General features: G+C 36.8%; 2 protein-coding genes across 2 annotated transcripts in view; one reads left to right on the plus strand and one right to left on the minus strand.

The window, feature by feature from the left end:
• SERINC5 (serine incorporator 5) overlaps window positions 1-21,592 on the minus strand; it is a 510,096-nt gene that overhangs the window by 99,159 nt on the left and 389,345 nt on the right. The window lies entirely within an intron of this gene.
• Window positions 1-21,592, plus strand: part of JMY (junction mediating and regulatory protein, p53 cofactor) — a 63,410-nt gene that overhangs the window by 38,052 nt on the left and 3,766 nt on the right. The window contains exons 5-10 of the mRNA XM_065739778.1: window positions 5,371-5,536; window positions 8,209-8,396; window positions 13,587-13,673; window positions 16,325-16,420; window positions 17,502-18,054; window positions 21,202-21,512. Of these exons, the coding sequence (XP_065595850.1) occupies window positions 5,371-5,536; window positions 8,209-8,396; window positions 13,587-13,673; window positions 16,325-16,420; window positions 17,502-18,054; window positions 21,202-21,509 (1,398 nt within the window). The 3' untranslated portion in view covers window positions 21,510-21,512. The remainder of the gene's footprint in view (window positions 1-5,370; window positions 5,537-8,208; window positions 8,397-13,586; window positions 13,674-16,324; window positions 16,421-17,501; window positions 18,055-21,201; window positions 21,513-21,592) is intronic.

Raw genomic sequence — 21,592 nt, forward strand, 5'->3', positions numbered from 1 at the left:
TATGTTCAAGTGGAGGCTGGTGATGAGTGGTGCTCACTGGGGGCTTTTCTTAAGGCTGATGCTCTTCAACATTTTTATCAACAATGTAGACAGTGAGATTGAGTACACCCTCAGCACATTTGCTGGTGACGCGAAGCTGAGTGGAGCAGTTAATGTAACAGAAGGAAGGGATGCTATCCAGAGGGATCTGGACAGGCTTGAAAAATGGGCCCACAAGAAAGTAATGAGGTTCAGCAAGGGCAGTTGTTGCAAGGTGTTGCACTTGGTTCAGGATAATCCCAGATAGGTATACAGACTGGGAGAAGGATCTCATATAGAGTAGCCCAGCAGAGAAGAACATGGTGGTCCTGGGAAATGGAAGGCCGGATATGAGCCAGTGCTGCACTTGCAGCCCAGAAGGCCAACTGTATCCTGCGCTACGTCAAAAGAGGTGTGTCCAGCAGGGGAGGGAGGTGGTTGTCCCCTTCTGCTCTGCTCTCTTGTGGCCTCACCTTCAGTACTACGTCCAAGCCTGGGGCCCCCAGCATAAAACAGGCAAATGTGGAACCATTGGAGTGGGTCCAAAGGAGGCTTCAAAGATGATCAGAGGGCTGGAGCACCTCCCCTATGAGGAAATGTAAGACAGCTGGGCTTATTCGTCTTGGAGAAGAGAAAGCTCCAGGGAGACTTCATTGCAGCCTTCCAGTACTTGAAGGGAGTTCACAAACAGGAGGAAGGCAGATTTTTTTAACCTTTTGATAATGAAAGACAAGGAAAATGGCTTTAAACCAAAAGAGAAGAGGTTGAAGTTAGATACTAGGAAGAAGCTCTTTAGTCAGAGGTTGGTGAGGCACTGTTCTGTCCAAGTCTGGTGGGTACAGCTCTTAGGTGGTCTGCCTATGTACAATTCAGGAGACTCAACCATTTTGGTTGGACAAAATGGGTATTTATGAAGTATAACAAATCCAGCTAGAAAGTCATGTGAAAATTCTCTTATGTTGGTTATGATGTTATTTAATTGGAATTACTTGTTTTTAGGGAAGCCTATCTGATCTCTCACTGTTTGATCCTTTTGAATCTTCATGTATGTGATTTTGTGAACAAAATAATGTAAAACGACTCACGTTAGGAGTCAAAATTCAAGAACAAAGTTATTTTTTTTAACATTTTATGTCTTTCTCGCTGTGACAAAGTCTTAAAAAATAATACATCAAAATTAGTTTTCACTTTTTTCATGTGTAGGCTGTTTAATTACTACTCTAATTGCACATCAGAAATTCCGCGAAGAAGCTGTTCATGTCAATGGTAATGTCTTTGAATTAGGTAGTGTCTTATAAATTTTAATGAAGTGCTGACTTTAACATTAATTTAGCTTAGGAGAAATGGATATTCTCATAAGTTAGTGAAGTATTGTATATAAACAAGTTAGGTAACTGAAAGTGATGAAATGCAAAGTTAGAGCCCTTCTGCTGTATGTGTAGGTACTTGGGATTTAAGCAACATTCTAGAAGACTAAATTGAAATTTAAATTAGGCTAGTTATTGTTTATTTAACAGTTGAAACTGTTAGTGTTATTGCTATCAGTATTTTTTAATCAAAAGTAGAGTTCTACACGAATTACACATAGAGCTTTCTATTATCCTGTTTAGTACCTCTGTAAATTCCATCTGTTATTCTGAATTTTGTTTGAGGGGAATGATGAAAACTTTCCTTTTGAGGCAGACCAGAGTCTGTTTTTGTGGACTGGTTCCCAAGTCATGTCCTCATGACAGTAAACAGAAACACTAAATCACAGTAAGAATCCTTTGTAATTCAGTAAGTATGTGAAATAGTTTGGACAAATGAAATGTGTAACTGAACACTTAAAAACCAACAAGTCCTCCTTCGTATTTACGAATCCGTAACTAGTCTTGTATTTTTTCTTTTTTTATTTTTATTTTAGAAGTGTGTAGTACAGTTCTAGACATTCACTTCAAAACACTTTACATGTGTATGGTAAATGGTTAGTGAAACTTTCATGAAAATATATTCCAACAAATTACTGGTTGAGTTCTGTAATTTTTTTTTGTGGTTTGTAATTGTAGAAGTTCTTTCTTTTCTTGTGCAATGAGCTTAAATTAAAAACTTTTACTTCAATGAATTTGAATGTTTAAGCATGTCTTGAATTTCATGACTCTTATTTTGCTTTTGCCTGTGTTGAATGCATCAGCAAAAATAAAAAATACCAATCTAGGATTCTATTCAAGGGAACATGAAAAAGTATTTCTAGAAAGCAACTTTTTTTTTTTGTTAGTTAGCAGCAATATGTGTTAGCAGTGAACAGCAATTTGCGAAAGAAGGATGCAACAAAATATTTTTCAGAAAAATGTTTCACAGTAGTAGCTGCGTATCTTTTTCTCAGCCATTTTTCTTTGTGGCAGTTTTTTAGAAAGGCTATGTAAAAAAGTAAGATTGGGAAGTCTTTGAAGTATTTAAACATACTTGAATTATTTCTAGTAACATATTAGGGACGATTTTGCATTCTTCACTTTCTGTGTTCAAACTGATAGTGGCAATGATCTGTTGAATCTGGTATTTCTGGCAAAGGGAGAAGTGTTAATTGTGCTGCATACAGCAGTTGTGAAGTTTCTCCAACACTTTTCTTCTGTATTTCTGATCAAACAAGAAGGATTGGTTCTTACTGTTGCAGGTGCAGAAAAGGTTACTACAGTGTTGCCAGAATGGGGAGACTTCTACAAGTGTTTTGACAAATAAAATTAAGGCTGTGATGATACACCACAAATACACCAATGAGAATAAATCTAAGGAAATGTAATGTGTGTTGCTTTTTAGAATTAAAAAAAAAAACAAAACAAAAAAAAAAACAAGCAATGTTATCTGTGAATAAACAGATTTTGAAAATAAGATTTCTGGCAGTTCAGAGGGAGTAATTGAATGAATTTTCAATAGAAGTTACAAATACACGCTTCTGTAGGAGGTGTTTTTGTTTTTTTTTCCCCAAAACCAGAATAAGAACTACATTAACAATATGGAAATTATTATAACTCAATTTATAAAAGCAGTTGCTTTTTTTTATTTGTCTGCAGCCATTCTGCATAGTGATATTAAATGCTTTAAACAGATCAGGTGAGTGGCAGGATTTCTAATGTATGCTTGTAGGGCTAAGATTTTGTTCTCAGGTGGGCCCTTTATGTTGCAGCCACCAGTGCAGCTGGAAGAAATCTTGAGCTGCTATAACTTCATAAGCTTACGTAGTTTGCGTCTGTGCAGTCTTTCTGCAGTTTCTCTGGGCTTAAAATCTGTGAACTTTTTTAAATAGAAGTTTCAATGATTTTAATAGTTTACTGACAAAGGATGACTTCTTAGACATAGCAGAGATTCTTATTTTGTGGTAGAAGTTTAAATGGCATTGTATTAATTTGCTGAAAGTTGATGTATTTTTTTTACAGTAAGAGAATCCTTTTAACATGCCAAATCAGAGGAGTGTCTTTTGCAAACTGGCTTCTATGAAAACTAGGAGATTTTGAAGTAGTAGTCTTTTTGCCCTGAAAACTTGCAATCTTTGTTTCAATTACTGCTTTGATAATAGCTGCATTATTTATTTTAAGATTTATGATAATCACTTAGACTTACATCCTTTGAATTGAAGGATAACTAAAAAAAAATGGATTAGGTAAATGACTTAGTAGAAGAAATTTTAAGAATAGAAATGTTAAGAGTTATTCACAGTCCTTCTATTAGTCTACCAGTTAATCTCAGGCAGAACAAAGTATCATTTAGGGAGCTGTTTCCTCACTGTTGATTAAGCTGTGAAGTCCCTTTCAATGGGTCATGATTCAGGTGCTAAGAGCTTGCATACTGTTAAAGAGGGGGATGGGATGAAGTAATGAAGTAAAATCAAGGGCGTATGTGCAACATAAAAGGCAGCTTAAGAAGTCTTAAACTGCAAGCTTTGAGAGAGGCTAATGAACTATTTTAGGGAAGTGTCACTGTACTGTCTGTTTTATTTCATCTTCCAGGATATTTGCTGTTATGGTCTTTGTTTGAACCAGTAAGGTACTTTTTTGGTTTGATTCAGTACAGGGGTGTTTTTGATCTAATATGATTACAGTCTAAATTTAGTCTAGGTACATATGATACATTAAACTTAGAAAACTGTTTTGTGGTTATTGACAGCACTGGTCCCTCAAGAGACCACCAAAGTGAAAAGATCTTGTAGCAAGTTTTGTTTTTTTAATGTATAGCTGGCTGGGTCCTTTATTTTATCTCAGTGTCCTTTTCTAGTGATTGAGTCCCTGCCCTATGGTAACTGGATCCCCTTCTGGGAGAATGTTAAGATCACAAGTCTTCAGTAAGAATTAGATTTATTTTCATCCTTTTTATCAGAGAAACTGTAAGGGATTAATTTTTGAGGAGGTAGAGAGTTCAAATGTGACCATAGCGCTTCTTCTGTGTACAAGTTGTAGAGCTGCATGGCTTTGAATTCTCTCTAATGTGAAAACATTTTTCTTGAATATGATCTGATTGGCCAACTATTTAAATCTTGTTTTGCTGATTACCTATTTGAAGATAGGAGAATGATCTGAGTTCGGTGTTTTGGTGTTTCTCATGTCACTTTTTAAGACAAAAGACATAATTACTAAAAAATATATGAAGTTCTTTGTGCTTTGAAGGACTCCAGAAACAAGGCTGCTGTAAGATTCTTTACGTTCTGAAGTGGTAGACCTTGGTATTTTCTTAAATTTTATGGGTGTTTTCCTTCCAAGCTGCAATACTAGATAGGAGTTAGGAGATTGTTCTAACAAATATTTTGGAAAAATAGTATAAAGGGCTTTGGCTTTGCAGATATTCTTTATGTCTGTATTCAAGAATGTTAACGGTGTAATGTTGGAATAGAAAACATAATAAAAGCACCCTTTTTAACCTCTTCAGTTTTTTTTTTTAATTTTGAAATAAACTCTTAAAGTTGTCATCAGAAATCAATACATGTAATTTGCCTTGATTCTCACCACCTCACCATTTTCCCTACTTCAGATACAGTGACCATTTTAGGGTAGTTTTCTAGATGCTGTTATACTTTTTTGGATTGGAGATAATAAAATTGTAGTATCTCTTGAGAGAATCAGGTGATAGAGTAAGAGTGGTAGGCTTATTTCACATTTCTTACTGTATGAGGCTCTGTAGCAGTCAGGAGTAATGTAATATATTGAAAAAAATGCCTGATAGTGTGTTGCTTATCAAAACTAGCCTTCTGGTCTTGATGCATTCAATGTTAACATGCTGTATTTAGTGTACCAGACTGTATCTAGCTGTAATCATATAACTTGTAGTTTTATTTAGTTTAGCCTGGAAATGTATGTTGATTCTTCTTTTTTTCCTCTTTCCATTTAGATGCAAAGTCTGAAGGGTGGTACAGAAGCCATAGCCCACTTGGATCAGTTAGAAGCTGATTATTATGATCTGCAGCTTCAGTTATATGAAGTGCAGTTTGAGATCTTGAAATACGAAGAGCTGCTGCTGACAGCACAACTTGAAAGCATCAGAAGACTGATATCAGGTGCTTTGTGCATTTTAACTTAACATATAATCTGAAAAAGATAATTCTCTTCCTAAAGGTCTAGTAAAGCCTGTGGGAATGAAATGTGAGCAGTCTCTCTACCATATGTCAAGCTGGATATTCTACCATAACTACTATTAAATTGAGTTTACACTTTTTCATAGGTAATACAGATTCAAGAATTTTAGTATGACTCTCGTTGTTTGAAAATGAGCAAATGAGGTTCTGTGTAAAGTTTAGGAAACTAAATTCAGCCAGGAAGAAATGTCTTTATTGCTAGACTTATGACATAAAGGCCTTCATTTGTGTTACTTGTTTCTTAAAAGTGACTGGTTTCCAAAAGATCTTCCTTTAAAACGGAATTCTTCAGCAAAATCTTGAAGCTGTTTTTGTCACAGTCTCACTGCTTTAGAGCAGTGGTGCAAGCCTCTTATTTCTAAACTCTCTTGTGTACTTCAATACTAAAGAAATGGTACAAGCAAACTCTACTACATTTTTGAATCCTGTTCTGTCTGTGGACCTTCTTGGCTTAATGTTTTTATTCACATAAGCTATGTTTTATTCTTTAGAGCATAGGGGTTATGTAGCTTTTTTTTTTCTTTAAGAATAGGAAAGTATAGAAAAGTAATTTGAAAGAGAAAAGATGTAAATAATAATATATTATCTTACTTTAAATGGCATTAATAGTCTTTTACTGTCATTAATCAAATACTGGGAGTAACATTCTAAAAATGTGATTTATTAGGTTAGAATTCTAGAGAGTCTTATCCTATTCATACAAACTTTCTGTACATCTTTGTAAGATGGATTTATGGTGGATGTATTGCCATCAACAGAGATTGTGATAGTTGGTTCCTGTTTTGGATGGGAGGGTGTTAACAGTTGAAAATAACATGGATTAAATCTGAGGGTGAATAATTCTTATCATTTTATTCTAAGTCTTTGTGTCATTAAAATGTGGAGGTACTTACCAGATTTTATAGCAATTTGAGAAGTTCAAATGCGTTCAACAGGAATGTTTTGGAACTTTTGATGGATTTTGCAAGAGAATTTTTTTTCTTTTCCAAACAGCAAAACATTGTTTAACATGTTGACCTGATGGAATAGTAGGGATTGGCATCAAAGAATGTTTATGAAGGGTGTTAGGAAAAGGTTCTTCAACAGAGGCACTGGAGCAGGTTCCCCAGCAGCCCCAAGCTGCTGGAATTCAGAAAGCATTTGGACATATCTTAAACATAGGGTTAAAATCTTGGGCTGTCCTGTGTGGAGCTGGATTTGGACTTGATGATTCTTGTGAGTCCCTTTCAATTCAGGATATTATGTGATTCTTTGTTTTATATCTGGTACATTTGACAGTTTAGCAGCTGAGCTGTTACGGTTTCATTTGTAAACTGCTATCCTTAACTCCTAATGAAATCACATTCTAAAGCATGTGAATTCTTCAGTTTTATAAGTGTTTAGGAAAATCTAATTGTTTTTAGACATTGTTTTTCTCACTATTTCAAAGTGAATTCTAATGACTTAATGGCTTTATGTCTGGGTGAAATTCTATATATTTTTAAACTGTGCACTGCACTCAAGACTTAAATAGGTCAAATGTTTATTGTTCTGATAGTGCCAAGTCCTGCTCACCTAAGATTATCATTACACAGTCAAAATTTTGTTTGCAGCAGAGATCTTATGCACAAATAATGTGAACTAAGAACCACTTTTGAAGTGAACATTGTTCTGAAGAAGACCCTGTCCTCTTCCCTATATAATCTACGAGCAGAAGGAGGATGAAGCCACAGTCTTCCTAAGAGTTAGTTGATGAAGGAGAAATGAGACTTGGTGATACTGTGGAGTAGATAGATACTTGACAGTCATTCTAGCTGTTAACTGCCAGTTGAAGTCAGCAGTAACTTTTATTATTTTTGTTATATTACAAGCAATTCCTACTTGCTATGCCAATGAACAAGAAGCCAAGGGAACAAGAAACCTTTTCTGCTTCTTCATCAAAACACTTTGCAAGGATTTGAAACCATCTTTCTTTTTTTCTCGGTGAAAAATGAGAAGACAGCTTTCAGAGCTGAACTAAATGTTACACTGTGTGCTTCTCTCAGGAGGCTAATAAAAAAAATCATGTGTTGATTAAAAAAAAAAACAATTAGTAATGACAAGCCTGTAATGTTTTTGAAGGACTGCCTTAAAGTTACCTTTCTGCTGCTGCCTCTGAGCACAAGTGGTGACTGGGAGGTTAGAAACTGCCTGAAAGGATTTTTGGTGAAGTGCTGTCTAATTTCCCTGGTAATAGTAGGTTGTGGCAGAAGAATATCATGCTTTAAGACTTCAGTAAGAATCTACATGTTCTGAACTTTCTGGTGAAGGCAGAGGATGTTACTGTATGGTGTGGGTCCCTTATATTGGTTAAGTGATCTGAAGATGTGCATGGGTACTGCAATCAAGTTAGTTTACAGACAGAAGTGCACGTTTTCAGTAGCATTTGTTCTTTTATGTTTGAGCTTACCTGAGTAACAAGCTAATAACCTTTTGATTCTACTCTTCTTCTGAAATGATTGTAGTATCCTTATGAATTAAATCTTGGTGGCATTGTTATGTAACAAAACAAAATGTTGACCAAAGACACAATACTGATTGGACTTTTCTTCGTTGCTGACATCTTTTTAAAACAGAGAAGAGAGATGAAGTAGTATATTATGACACTTACGAAAGCATGGAAGCAATGCTTGAAAAAGAAGATCCAGCAACATCTGTACACTTGCAAAAAGAGGAGCTCCAAAAGTTGCAACAAAAAATCCGCCAGCTGGAAGCAAGGCGTGGACGTATTTCAGCCAAGAAAGCCTACCTCAGAAATAAAAAGGTACTAATAAATTGCAAAACTCTGTCATTACTAGCAAATTTAATAAAACTTCAGAATTGCATTTTAAAAGATTGTATTACATTAAATGTTTTCCATATCTCAGTTTCTGTGGTTTATAATATTTACTGTATATTAAACTTTGTTTTAGAATGTAATTAGACAACTAATGAAGTGTGTATAATAAAACTAATATCATGAGATTCTGTTAAAGTGAAGATAAATTGAATCTTCAGTAACATGGAAGTGAAAAAATAGAATTATTTTTAACTTATTGAGATGCTTGCATATTGAGGTTCTAGCATGTTTTTAAGGAGAGGAAATTTATGTCTTGATTTCTACATTGCAGAAGAGAATCTTTATGGATGCTTTCTCATTCATGAGTTATGTTTTTATTCCTTACTTCTGCCCTTTCAAGCAAAAGCAGTTACATGTGAAATCTAGTATACGCTCTTAATAGCAAACCTAGTTTTATAAATTATGAATTAATAGGTTCAGTTTCAGTTTTTAATATATTTCATGGTTGAAGTTTTCTGTTGACATGCATGTCAAGTGTAGGTAAATATATTCATTCCTTTTCCCAGTATGGCTTGTTCGTTGCTCTCTAGCAGTTGATGCTTATCTCATTATTAAAGCATATTGATAGAATTTAATGAGTAGATTGAAGTTTTTAGAGAACAATCTAATACTTCCTAAAAAAGATGTTTCCACACCTTTCTATACATTCTCAACATATGTATAAGTCCTAGATGAGATCCCATTTCAAATTAGGATCTTTATTTTTTTGTTTTATATGATTAACAAAATATTGATAAGGATGATTAAAGAAGCACAGGAAACAATTGTCATCAGATTTTGTTTTTCAGAGAAGGTTGTTTCATCAACCAAGTATTTGAAAACCATGTCTGCTAAGAAGATAATGTATGAACAGATAATCAGTTACTGTATATAGAATAAGATTTTATGTAATGTAAATATAAATTTGACTGTAATCATTTTCTTTTTCAGAAAGTCTTTCATTGTTTATGGAATTGATATTCTTTTTTTCTTATTACATTGTCAAATATTTTTAACATATCTTTGCTTATAAACTTTTCTTGCAGATTTGTTAAAGGTCTTAATCATTTCTACTTCTGAGTATTGGACCAGATGTTATTTAAATTTGTTGTTTTGCTGTGGTCATTGCAGCTTTGCTGTACTTCTACTAACTTCACTGATATTTTACTAACATGAATATAATCTCTATACTCATGTTTTTTTACACAAATTCTATTCACATTTGTTAAGCGATCATTTCCTGAAGTTCCTTTGTCCTGATGACTGTTAGGGGAGAGAAAAAAACGCTCATTATTTTTCTTGTTTCTTTAAGGCATGTTATGAATTTTTCGTGAGATCTCTATTGTTATCCCAGTCCACCCTCTGCTGGCTGCACAGTAGTATTAATTGAGTTATCATATGAAACAAAACTCTATTTTATTATAGAACTAGATCTCTAGCAGTGTTATGGTAATGAAGATAATCTAGAAGGGGAGTTGAAGGGGCATGGCCAACCTCTTGTCAGCAGCCTGTGGGGACAGGAAAAGGAAAAATGGCCACAAAATGGAGCATGGGAAGTTGCACACCAGTGTGCATGGGAGCTTCTTTACTGTGCAGTGACGGAGCAGTGGCACAGCTGCACAGAGAGGTGGTGGACGTCTCCCTCTGGAGACGTTCCAGACCCACTGGACTCCTACCTGTGCAACCTGGGCTGGGGAGTTATTTGGCAGAGGGTTTGATGAGGTGATCTCTGGAGATCCTTTGAACCCCTACAATTCTGTGATTCTGTGACTCTGTATCTGGAAAAATTATTTAGAGAACAGAGTTAGGAATAGAATTATTAATTATCCAGTGAAAGTGTTCCTTATCCTGAGCAGCAGAGAGAAGGAATCATTTGGTGAAGTTCTTTGGGCCGTTTTTACAGTGCAAGCATTGACCTCTTAATCTTCTTCACATGCGATGTCCATTTAATAGGAGAATTTTTCTGTTTTGCAAGCACCCAGATTAAAGCACAGCCCATCTGTAAGCAGGTTTATATGCATTTGCAGTAATAGTTAACATAAGATTACACTGTATGGTTATTTTGTACACTTTCATACCATTATTATAACTATTATGTTCTAATGACATAACTACTAAGAAATCTTAAAATATGCTTTCTGCACATACCAAGTTTACTAAATTATAAGAATTTTTTAATTGGTACACTGTTCAATGTGAAAAAAAGGTTCACTGTAACTACCTAAATGCTACAATAATACAGACATCTTTTCACTATGTTACAGATTGCTAGTTTTGAATACTGTAGCCTATCTACTGTTAAAAGTTAAGTGGATGAGTTCTCTTTTTCTGTCTTTTGAGTAGAGCTACAGAAACTGGTCAGTTGATGAAAAGCTGCAAGTACATGTAGATAGTTTCTGAAGATTGTATGGTTGGTCAGCATCTTTCACGAAGTGTGGCCCTCTAGTGGGGTCATTGCGATCAGTTAAAAGTTTTTAACAGCCCAAACTGAAAGATTGTCACATGTGGCAGGCTATATTTCCAATTATAGAGTTATATAATCCTTATAGTTGAAATATTTTTTTTAATGAGAATGAGATTGATTTATGTACAACTTGTCATCCACCATAATCATCCAGTTCATTTTCTATGATATTTCCATCTCACTTTTTTTTCCTCATCATCCTTTGCTTGCAGAAGCTTAATGTTGTCTATATAGAACCTTACACTTATCCCTATGAAATTGCAGCCTTTCTTTGTTAGGAACGTTTTGATAATTAAAATGATTCAGAGTTATAATACTCTGCTGAACTTGTTTTCAGCTCCTCCTATTTGTTGTGGGATTTTTCTTGGTATTACTTCAAGTCATGCAGAACTAATTACATTAAAGTAGGTCATTTCTTTATTAGTATGAAGTCAGCACCAGGGATGTTTTTGACCATCTTATCTGCTTTCTTTACATGTTTAAAATATATTTCATTATTGCACTTATTCAGAAAGATTTAAATATTGATGCTAAACAGAAAATTTCAGAAGTGTAGCCCCAGTTAGTTAGGAGAATACCTTCTGCAATTTATATACTGAAGTACCGTTCATACTGTTTTTCACTAGTCTTGCCAACATACAAAAAAACAAACCAAGAAATAGAGCAATCATCTTCACAGAATCATAGGAAGCCTTAGGATGGAAGGGACCTTAAAAATAATCTAGTTCCAACCGCAGTGCCGTTTGCTGGCTTGCAAACCACCTGCCCATGGCCCCCTCCAACCTGGAATTGAACACCTCCACGGATTCGGCCTCCACAGCTTCTCTGGGCAGCCTGTGCCAGTCCCTTACCACCCTTTGAGTAAATAATTTCTTCCTAACATCTAACTTCAATCTCCCCTCTCTTAGTTTAAAGCTGTTACACGTGTAAAAAGGAGAGAATGTAAAAAGTCCAGCATATTCCTGTTTATAAGTTCCCCTCAAGTAACTAGAAGGCTACAATGAGGTTTATCCAGTGCCTTCTCTTCTCCAAGCTGAAAAGTCCAGCTTCTTCAACCTTTCTTGCAGGAGATGTGTTCCAGGCCTCTGATCATCTTTGTGTCCTCCTCTGGATCTGCTCCTCACCTGTCTTGTGATGGGGGCTCCGAGGCTAGATGCAGTACTGCAGGTGGGGTGTCATGAGGGCAGTGAAGGGGGAGGCAGTCACCTTCCTCTCTGGCTGGCCACCCCTTTTGTGATTCAGTCCCGGATACTGTTGTCTGTCCTGGTTGCAAGTGCACTGCTGGCACACGTCCAACTTCTCATCCACTAGGATCCCCAAATATTTCTTTACAAGCTTAGTTCCATCTGTGAATGGCTTTCGTGATCCATCTCTGTGTGTCTGGACAGCATCCCTCGTACTCTTCCCAGACCACACAGTTCTACTTCTGCTGCCTGGATGCATCCTTCTTATCCCTCAGTTTGAACAGCAAGGCCTTGCTCAGCCATGTTGATTTCCTGCCTGATTTCTTATGCTGGGAGACAGAGAACTCTTGTGCTCTCAGAAAGGTGTCCTTAAAGAACTGTCAGCTCTGTTGTATTCCTGTGTCCCTAACAATCATTTCCCAGATCTCATTCAGCAATTCCTTAAATAATCAGAATTTCTCTCTCCTGAAGTTTAGGGTCCTGAGTCTGCTCTTTGCTAGGCCTGTGTTCCTTGAGATCATGAACTTGACTAGGGCATGGTTGCTACAGCTACTTCCTATCCGAACCTCTTTAATGAGCTCTTATATATTGATGTCCACCAGGTCCAGTGACATTTCACCTCTGGCTGGTCTGTCCAATACCTGGGCTGGGAAGTTGTCCTCAGTGTACTGCAGGAGTCTCCTGGGTTGCTTTCAGCCTGTTTTGTTGTTTCCCCAGCAGACATCTGGGTTGTTGAAATCCCCCATCATGATGTTAGTGCAGTGCCTTTTGTAACAATGAGGCCTTGTCATCAGGCTTCCTTTGATCAAGCAACCATTGGTAGACCCCAACCACTAGATGCCCTTTACTGGTCTGTCTCCTCTGGAGATAGTCCAAACCTAACTAGTCACTTCTCTGTGTAACGTGCTTTAGTGAAGTTACTTTAGCAGGGGGAATGGACTGAATGAACTCCACAGGCCACTGAGGAGTACTGAGGAGTATACTCCACTGAGGGTATAATAAATGAACCTGTTTGTGCATGCATAAAATTGTAACAACTTTATTAATGTTTGTAGTTGCAGTTAGTTTATGTAAAAGATGAATGCACAGTTATAAATGGGAAGCTACCTTGTTCCAGAAACAGAAATACGTAATATACTGGAGTCAGTTATTACCATATATACAAACACAAAGAATTGCACAGGAGTTTTGTGAAGTTTTTATCTGATCAGCATTTGTTATCACATATTCATTCTGTAGAAGGAACTTTTCAAGCAGCCATTGTCTATTCTTTGACAACTAAAAGCAGGAGACTTGGGTTTGTTTCTCTAGATCTTGTTTACATGTTATAGTTTTATTTGTAAGTTGAATCAGCTTTGTTAATTTGTTTGTCTGAAATGGGCTTTGTCATTTTTCTAATTCTTAGTGCTGTTTGCTAAATATTACATTATAAACTGAAAATTGATATTTGAAGTTCACATTTTATAACAACATCTTATGTCTCTACAGGAGATTTGTATTGCAAAGCATAATGAAAAGATCCAGCAGCGTCACCAGAGTGAAGAGGAGTACAAAATGCACCACACTGTTCAGCTAGTAAGTTTGAGCTTTCTGCTGTTCAGCTGGCATTTAGATAATAACTTCCATTCCTTGTTATATGTTCATTAGTAGAATATCAGATCAGACTTATCATGTTATGTTGGTAAGGAAGATTGTATTGCTGTGTTAGGATGTCATTGAACCCAATCAAATAAAAAATAAAAATAAATCATTAATACTTGTTTCACAGTCTAAAGTAAATGGGCTGCCCAGGGAGGTGGCAGAGTCACCGACCCTGGAGGCATTCAAGGAACATTTAGATGTTACACTGAGGGACATGGTTTAGTGAGAACCAGACTGATAGGCGGATAGGTGGACTGGATGATCTTGTAGGTCTTATCCAACTTTGGTGATTCTGTGATTCTATGATTACTGCTAGAGTTAGGCTGCATGTGGAATTTCTTACATAGTTCTGGATCTTGCTCTACCTTTCTGTGTGTAGTCTCACTCTGCAGAATAAGCTATGTAGTCGCAACTGTTGTGTTGCCTATAACAGACTTTTTTTTACCGAATATTCCAACTCTGGGCTAGCTAGCTCTTCAGTGCTGATGTAATATCAGTATTTATTAAAGATCACTAACAAAGATGCGTTGAAATCTTAAGTCTTTTTTATTCAGATTTCAGTTAGATTATTGAAAAGATTCTGGGTTATACTTCTACATTTTTAATGTATTCGTCCAGAAACTCAGCTATGTAATTTATTATGAAAAGGTTTCATTTACTGGCATACTCTTTCAGGAACTTGCAAAAAAAAATATATATATTTTTCAGTTCTTAAAATAAGGTGAATAATTTTATTTGCTGGTTTCAGTCCATGTATCACTCTTAGAAATAAGGAGACTTGACCAGCTCGGTCAGCAGGTCAAGGCTGGTGGTCCTGCCCTTCTCAGTACTGGTAAGATCTTACCTGGAGTACTGCATAGTGGTATGGAGTCCTCAGTACAGGATAGACATCGACCCATTGTGCATCCAGGGGAGGGCCACAAAAATTGTCCAAAGGATGTAACATGTCTGCTATGAGGACAGGATGGGAGACCTGGGGCTGATCAGCCTGGAGAAGAGAAGGCTTCAGGGAGACCTGGTAATGGCCTTTCAATATCTAAAGGGATTGGTTCTGAGAAAGGAGACAGATGCTTTAGTGGTGTATTTGGTGATAGGTCAAGGGGAAAGGGTTTAAAACTAAAAGATTTTGATTGGATATGAGAAAGCAGTTTTTAACGGTAACAATTGTAAGGCACTGGAGCAAAGCTGCCCCATCATTGGATAAAGTCAAGGTCAGGCTGGGTTTTCTGAGCAATCCTGATCTAGCTGTAACTGACTGTGTTCAATGCAGGGGGATTGTACTAGATGTTCTTTAGGGCCCCTTTCAACTCTATTCAACCCTATTCAACTCAAGATTCTATGATTTTGTATTTTCTGGTCTCTTAAGTATGAAGGGCTTTTTTATTTATTTCATGGGTTTGTTGACTTACATTATATAAAAAAACAAGCCTTTATTTGACTGAGAAATATCCACTATTGTTGCAGAGTAGGTTTTTACTCTGACGCATGCACACACTCACACAGATGCTCTTTGACCAGGCTGCATATGTAAAATGTAAGTGTGGTGGTAGAACTATACTTTCCTCTTGTTATTAACTTTTCTTTGTATTCTTATAATTTTTTTGCCCCTTTGCTCAGTTTCTTTCTCTTATTGCTTTCTTCTTTTTTCTGTCTCCTGTCTTAACCATTTTCTATGCGTGTACTGCTCTTCCTCTCTCCAATGCATCTATCTATAACAATCTCATTAGAAAGCATGTGAGCTGGTTCTTGGTAAAGAACAACTAGCTAACTTATGAAAACGGCAGATAGGCTGACTGCTTTTATGTTGATTGAATAAGGATAAAAGTTCTTGAAGGCAATAACCTGAACTCTTAACAATATGTATCAGCTTTTTTTAGTTGTATTTGATGCTATATGAGTCTTATAAGAATTAACAGCAGCCTTAATTCTTATGAGGTTTTTCTTTTTCAGTCATTTGTTCTATGACATATCATTCTTCTGATAAATTTTGTGCTTATGCATAGAGTGACTTTTGCCATTTGATACTAAGTACCCATTTGCAATGAATTTGACCCAAGTGTTTAATTCAAATAATAAATGTCCTAGCTGAAGTTTAGTGAAAGTGGATGACTAGTTAATGGAAGTGGATCCAAATGTGTTTGCCCTGGGTTAAGATCCGCAAGCAAAAAAACACCACTGTCTTAGCAGCAAGGAAGAACTTCAAACCTTTACTTAAAATGATTACAGAAAATCAAGCTAAATTAAATATCCAAGCTTAAGATAGTAAAATTCAAAACTTCAGTTTAATATTGTTGCTGAATGTTATTTATCATCTTTCAAGGTAAAAACTTCCAGTCCAAAGATTCTAGTTCCATACTGCAGTCTTTTTACCAAGCTGCGTATTTCATCGAAGTTACAAAATAGGAAATCTCTACTTTTTTTGAGGGGAAGACAATAGTGAAGTTTTGAAATTCAGAAATGTGTTTATTTGAGAAATAGAACATCAATTCATTACAATTATTAGAAGAGTTATTAAAATACAGTAATTTTATGATGTTAAACATAGCTTTAGATGTAATATTTATGTTTTCCATGCATTTTCTCAGAAGCGAGATCAGCTGCAAGATGAAGAGGAAAGAAAGAGCTCCTGGGTTAGTCAAGAACGGCAGAAAACACTGGACAGACTTCGCACGTTCAAACAGGTAACAGAAGAAGATTTGTTCTACTTTTTTTTTTTACTATTAGTAAAATTTCTTCTTCTGTAGAGTTAATTACTCTTTGGGAAATCTGTCACCAAGTATGGCACTGGTAGAAGCAACTCTTTCTCATTGTTATGTTATCAGTGCCATAATAAGCTTCTGTTCTCTTACATCTGCGCATTATGGCAAGACATTTAATGCTTTCCTAGAAATACAATCTAAATGGCATTTCCTACAAAGAGCATTGCCATCTGATAAAACTACATCACTGCTGACTGTTAGCAAATGTCTGTCAATACCTGTCTCTTCCTGTTAACCAGTGTTAGTATCATAAAATCAAATGAAGACTTCATGAAAGGTAGAGAACAAGGAGGGGGATTAAAGTGCATGAAAATGGAGGTTGTATTAATTGGTGAAGAAAATAAGGTAGATGTGAGAAGTTTATTTACTGGAAAGCTTTCTTCCTTTGCAGTATGTTTTTTATATCCTTATTTTCTACAAGGCTTTTTGATAATCTACATTCTGTAAATTAAAGCAAATATACTTATTCATCCATGGATTAATCAAATTTGAAAAGACATATTGAGAAAATAAATTCAGGAACTAAATTAAAAGCACTGGAAATTTAAGAGATATTTGATAATCTATGAGAGCTAACTTTTTAAGTGGTATGATTCACATCTAAAGCCTGTGTTTTAGGCTGGAGTGGGCTTTGTTATGGGGAGAGCCTTTAACAAAGCTTTTATGGAAGATAAGCAAGAAGAAATTTTCAATTTTACTTCTCAGAAAAAAAGTTTTGAATGTACTGTCTGTTTATTAGTGAAATCCTAATCTTAACATATGTGAATCCCTTGTCCAGGTATGTATAACTTATGGCTTAACTAAGAATTGAAATTAGAAAAATAGATTATATGCGCATAAATGTGAAGATATATTTGCTATGGTTTTATGTCTAGAGCAAAATGAATGAAGACAGTAGATGAATTCTACTTGTTGGACATGCGAGCCCTAATGACAAGTATTCAGTATCTAAAGTAGTCTGCTACATATACTTACCTAATTGTAATTAACTTCTATACTCTAGCGGTACCCTGGCCAAGTAATACTTAAATCGACCAGACTACGACTGGCTCATGCAAGAAGAAAATGTGCAGCCAGCTCACTGTCCTCTGTAGATCAGCCTCAATCTTTGCCAGCAACCATACAAATCCAAGAGAAAAGTGAAGAGGTGGAATTGGAAAGTGCAGTTCAGCCTTCACAAGTGCAGGAATCCACGAGCTTAGAACAACTTCCGGATATCTCGTTACCTCCCAACAGTGTTACATCTGAACTGCCTCAAGTTAGTCCTTCTCCACTCGTCAGTAGGGAGCTACAAACAGAGACTGTTACTGCAGTACCACTTCCACCCCCTCTGCCTCCACCACCTCTGCCTCCACCTCCACCTCTGCCCTCCAAGGAAGATACCACCAAATCCTTAGAGAAAAGTGACAGTTTTGTCAAACGTCAGAGTGAAGAGAAGGGAGTCCAGCACTCTTCCAGTGTCCCAACAGCATATCTATTTGACAGCAGTCAACTGGTCAGTGCCAAGAAGAAGCTTAAGAAGACAGGTGACCTAGAAGGTTTACAGAGAAGAAGAGGTGATGTTTGCATTCCAGTGCATTTAACTGTAATGTACATAAATTGCTCTGTTGTACTGCTGTATGGAAAAGTCTGTGCTGTGATTTAGGAATAATCATTAACAGCTTAAAGAATGTTGGCAACTGCTGGCAAACAAATTGTAGGATCCTTATGACAGCATATTATATACATGCTGATTAAACAGAAAGCAACTCATGGAACTGATTAAATGATACACCTTATCAAATCAGATAGAAAATGGTGCTAAAAGTTGCCTTAAGGAATCCTTTCCTATCTTACTTACAGCTAGCTCCACCTGAGGGTGTAATGTTATTTTTTCTTCAAACAAGAATTTTACGTAATATATGACCTAATAAATATTGTCTTGGGACATGAGAAGCCTTGAGAATGCTTTCTTCAAGGTTTTTTCAAATTTTCATAGAAAAATCCACAACTTTTAAAGTCATCTTGAGAGCTGAATAAGAATATACACATCTAACTAAAATTGAAAATTACATCTGTAATAAACCAGCCAAGCATGTAACTTCATTAGAGACTTCATTGGTAAGTAAGTAGGGCACAGGGCTGAGTTGGTAGGTTTGTTACAACTTTACTGAGTGACTCTGTGCTATTTGTTTTTAACTGTTTAACCTTTATATCACATATAAAATGGGGAGGCAGCAGCTGGATTTGAACAAAATGATTTTTAGTTAGAATATGCTACATTAAAGTTTTTTTTATGAGAATTGGATATGGAAATTTCAAAAGCATTGAACTGTTGTACAGAAAGCTGCTGAGACAGTACCTGAGGTAGGCCTTCATTTGCAGTACTGTAACATGAATTGCATTAGAAATTCTGTTAGGGTGTGTCAATTACAACTGCAGGAGGCGTCCCTCAGTTGATGTTTTTCTTCATGCATATAGAATTGTGGCTGCTTTTACCTATCAGACAAGAAACAAGAGTGTTTCTCTTTAATGCTCTTTAAATAACCAAAATACCTTGAAACAGCTGGAGAGCTGTAGCATTCTAAGTTCTTATGAGTCTTGCAGATACTAAGTACACTGTCTCAAGTTCATGATAAACACTGATGCTGCTGTTCTCCATTTTTTTCTCTGTAGCCCTATTTTTTTTATTTTTCTGATACCTGCTTTGTTTACATTTTATATAAAACAGATATTGTGTGTGCAACTTGATATACATCGTAAAATAACAAATAGAAAATCAAATTATATCTTTCCTCTTAAGAGAAGCAGTAATGTTAGCAGCTGCATGCTACCTGCTGCTCTGTGGATGTGAAAAGATAGATGTTCTAAATCTCTAAGCAGCTTCAGAGATGTCAGTCTACAACAGATGAGTGTTTAACAGTCTTCCCTATTTCCTTCAAATGTGCAATCCTTTATATTCTGTCTTTTCCTCATGTCTGTTCCAGTTGTCTGAGCTATTAGTCATTTGGACAAGATCCACTCTTAAATACAAAGGAGGTTTTAGACAGGAACTGGAGCTGGATATTCATCTGTTATGTGTGCTACATTTTGTATGTGCTAGTATTTGCTAACTATTTTGTATTGTTTATTGTATTGCATCTCTGAAATAGAGATATTACCTACCTGTAGCTCTTAAAAGAGCCAAAGCCCAAATTTTATTTCTGCAGAATACTAGCTTCAGTTTGGTGATAAAGAACGTGTGATAAAGTGTAAACCCTTCTTTATAATTAATGACGACAAAAGTAAAAGTAATATATACAGGCACGTTGTAAGCAGGTGTACCTTGGATAGGCTGAACAGCTGGGCTGAGCTCAATGGGATGAGGTTCAATAAGGCCAAGTGCCGGGTCCTGCACTTTGGCCACAATAACCCCATGCAATGCTATAGGCTTGGGGCAGAATGGCTTGAAGAATGTAGAGAGGAAAAGGACCTGGGGGTGTTGGTTGATGCTCGGCTCAACATGAGCCGGCAGTGTGCCCAGGTGGCCGAGAAGGCCAACAGCATCCTGGCCTGTATTAGAAATAGTGTAGCCAGCAGGAGCAGGGAGGTGATCATCCCCCTGTACTCAGCTCTGGTGCGGCCGCACCTCGAGTACTGTGTTCAGTTTTGGGCCCCTCACTACAAGAAGGACATTGAGGCCCTGGAGCGTGTTCAGAGAAGGGCAACAAAACTGGTGAGGGGTCTGGAGCACAAGTCTTATGAGGAGCGGCTGAGGGAGCTGGGATAGTTTAGTCTGGAGAAGAGGAGGCTCAGAGGAGACCTTATTGCACTCTACCACTTCCTGAAGGGGGGTTGTGGTGAGGAGGGGGTGGGCCTCTTCTCCCTGATAAATAATGACAGGACGAGAGGGAATGGCCACAAGTTGCGCCGGGGAAGATCTGAGAAAGCATCCAGACCTGAGGAAGCATTTCTTTTCTGAAAGAGTGGTCAGGCACTGGAATGGCCTGCCTAGGGAGGTGGTTGAGGCACCGTCCCTAGCGCTGTTCAAGAAGCGTTTAGATGAGGTGCTAACGGATTTGATTTAGTAGTTGGGTAGGGATAGTGATAGGAGGATGGTTGGACTAGATGATCTTGTAGGTCCTTTCCAACCTAATGTATCTATGAATCTAGGTGCTTGGACATATCTTAATCCAAAGGAGCAGGAAAATGCATCATGTGGCAGTTGGCTGTGCCACGTTCCTCACTGGCATGCATTAGTACTTATACAGTAGGTAAAATTGCCCATAGAATGTAAGTGCAGAAAATACAGATTCTCCTCTGATCTTGCATTCCTGTTGCTGTACAGTCTAGTATCTGCTAATTGCATGTTTCCAAGTCAAGAAATATGGAGCAATACAAGCTTTCATTATATTTTACTTATCGCAGATATTTTGATTTTCCTGACTTGGAACAAGAAAGCCATTTTCAAAAGTTTTACTACTGAACTATTATTTCTTCATTTCAGAAGTTTTAATTGTTTTTCTAGTCTAGTTTTGACCTGGTAACAGGGAAGATTATTTTTGTACTAGCTTCCAAATTTGAGCTACAGAATGATAAAATTGAAACTGCAGTCTCCTTTACTGTTATGCTGTGGAGCTATTACGTTAATTGCATACAGATACTTTGGGTTGTGTAGGAAACATAAATAGATGCTGAATAAATTCAGTAAAAATGATACTGAGTATATTTTTATTTTACTGCAGTGAGTTCTCCAATGGATGAAGTGCTGGCTTCTTTGAAGCGTGGGAGCTTTCACCTAAGAAAAGTGGAGCAGAGAAGTCTCCCTCCTTTTCCTGATGAAGATGATAGCAATAACATCTTGGCACAGATCAGGAAAGGGGTGAAACTGAAGAAAGTGCAGAAAGATGTGTTGAGAGAATCCTTTACAATTCTGCCTGATACTGACCCTCTGACAAGGAGCATCCACGAAGCATTACGACGAATTAAGGAAGCATCGCCTGAATCAGAGGATGAAGAGGAGAGTTTGCCTTGCACAGACTGGGAAAATTAACCTGTAATTAAATTCATTTAAAATACATACATATTTCTTCAACACTTTTTTATAACAACAGCTGCTAAGCCTCAGGTTGTGCA

This window comes from Cyrtonyx montezumae, unplaced genomic scaffold (assembly GCF_038088225.1).
Source record: "Cyrtonyx montezumae isolate F1298 unplaced genomic scaffold, pur_monq_1.0 scaffold_25, whole genome shotgun sequence".
NCBI classification, from domain to species: Eukaryota; Metazoa; Chordata; class Aves; order Galliformes; family Odontophoridae; genus Cyrtonyx; species Cyrtonyx montezumae.